The 2257-nt window shown below is 23.8% G+C and overlaps 1 protein-coding gene across 1 annotated transcript in view; it reads right to left on the reverse strand.

The window, feature by feature from the left end:
* LOC101509705 (F-box/kelch-repeat protein OR23) overlaps positions 1 to 535 on the reverse strand; it is a 6131-nt gene extending 5596 nt beyond the window's left edge. The window contains exon 1 of the mRNA XM_073366579.1: positions 2 to 535. Coding sequence (XP_073222680.1) covers positions 2 to 414 — 413 coding nt within the window. The 5' untranslated portion in view covers positions 415 to 535. The remainder of the gene's footprint in view (position 1) is intronic.
* Between the last annotated feature and the right edge of the window lie 1722 nt (positions 536 to 2257).

The following is a 2257-nucleotide window of genomic DNA, read 5'->3' on the forward strand; positions in this document are numbered from 1 at the left end:
AGAGCGAGTATCGAAAAGGGAACCACCGATTATGTAAACGTGAGGACCAAACGGAACGGCGGCGAAGTTACATAAACCGTAAACGTGAGGGTTACATGGCATGGGAGGAAGTGGACACCAAGCAACGGCGTTAACGTCGAAGAGATAAGGTGTAGCGATAGAAGGATGTTGAGGGAAGATACAAATTAGGTTGTTGTGATTATGAGTTAATAGTGCGTTGAGAAATGATTTTGATGAAAGTGCGGATTTCCATGATTTGGAAGTTGATTTGAGACGAGCGTGATGAGCGTAGGGTATTTTTGAGAGGATTGTTCTAGATACTTCGTTTGGGAGGCCGGGGATTAGAAGGACTGATGATGAATCGTCTGTCGTTGATGGTGGGGGGATAGCGCCGGAATCCCCATCGGAATTCATTTTTTTTGTTTGTCAGTTGGTTTTGTGTCAACGGTGGCTTTAACTTGTTTACATTTTATTCGGATGTAGTCGTTTTCTTACTTTCTGGGATTGAAAATAATCTTCCTTTTTCTTCTTCGACAAGATAATGCGAGTGGGGTCACTCCACATCTTACTTGTCTTCATAAATTCGCTTTTCATTATCCAAATAAATATTGTTTTTTATTGAGCAAAAATACACTCCATTTAATTGCCATAAAATTACACGATTAGTGAGTTTAATTATTTGATTTTTATTAAAACTACTTTTAAAATTATTTATATAAATGATTGTAATATATTAATAATTATATGGTAGATTAAAAATTATTATGATAGAACATGAACAATAATTTATTTTGTTACTTGTATAAAATATAATTTTAAAATATAAAATTGAAATATAATGAATATAAATAAAAGAAAAATAATTTGATATTAAACTTAAGAATAAATATTAATAATTATTTTTAAAAATATGTATAATTTTTTATAAGGGTAGTTTTATCGTTTTACTCATGTTTTTTTTAAATTGAAATTATTTATTTAATAGTTAATGAATTGTTTTAAATATAATTATTTCATTATCTATTTAGTTTTTAGTTAATTTATAATATTTAAAAATTAGAAAGTATTATAATTTAATTTGAAAAAAATAGTACAATATGTATTAATTTCACAATTATAATTTTATCATCTAAATATAATATATATTATATATAAAATAAAATAATGACATTAAATTTGTTATCAAATGCACACTAAATACATGATAAGATAATATTTATTATTTCATTATTTTATCTTATATTTATGGTATTTTAAATATTTTTTGTTTCTATCATATCCCTATATGAAATTGGCTCTAAGATTCCCATGGTCATATTCCTCTAATAAATTTATAATCCATGAAACAAACATTCCCTTAATTATTTTTCCCCGATATAATCTTTTATTTTATATTTTATTTATAATGTTAACCTTTAGTTGTTTTATTATTTGTTTTCTATCATTTGTGTTTTAGAATTCTGTGGGTTTGGTTATTTTATTTATTTATTTTTCATTCTTTTGATCAGTAATAGAAAAGAGATTGCTATGCTAGTAATAAAATTACTATGTTGGTAATTTGAGAACAACTCAATCCATTTCTTTATTTTTATTTTATTATTATATTTATTAATATTTTTATTTGATTAATTTGTTAATTACTTTGTTAGTATAGGTATGAAGTAAACGCATAAATAACGTTCTAAGTTGAAAAGGATAATGATATTAAAATTATTCTAAAAAATATTATAGAAAAAAATACAAATATTAAAAAAAATATTAATATAATAATTAGTTAAATTTTTCTTTTAAATTTATGTTCTATTTTATCTTTCGATAATATTACCAATTTCAAGTAATACTTATGTTGTGGCATAAATATATTCTCTATTTTTGTTCTCTTTCATGTTTTCTCATGTATTTTTAACCTTCTTTCTCTCATTGTTTTATATCTCATTTTTTATTTATTCAAATGGTATGAGTTTTACTTTATAATGTCAACCAAGATAATTCATTCCGGTAGTACTATTTGTGAATGAATATATGTTTAATTTATCAGAAAAAGAAATATTTTTAAGAAAGGGTGAAATAATTAAATTAAAATGATATAATTATGCATAAATAATGTGAAAAAAGTCAGATACATAATTTGTTATAATGTGTCAATAATGTAAATGTTTTTCCACGAATAATTCATGAAAATTAAATTAAATTATATATTTATGGCAAACTTTGGTTAATTATATGTTCTTTTATAAACGGTTAACTATAATTTTAA

The sequence above is a fragment of the Cicer arietinum genome, chromosome 3, assembly GCF_000331145.2.
Source record: "Cicer arietinum cultivar CDC Frontier isolate Library 1 chromosome 3, Cicar.CDCFrontier_v2.0, whole genome shotgun sequence".
NCBI classification, from domain to species: domain Eukaryota; kingdom Viridiplantae; phylum Streptophyta; class Magnoliopsida; order Fabales; family Fabaceae; genus Cicer; species Cicer arietinum.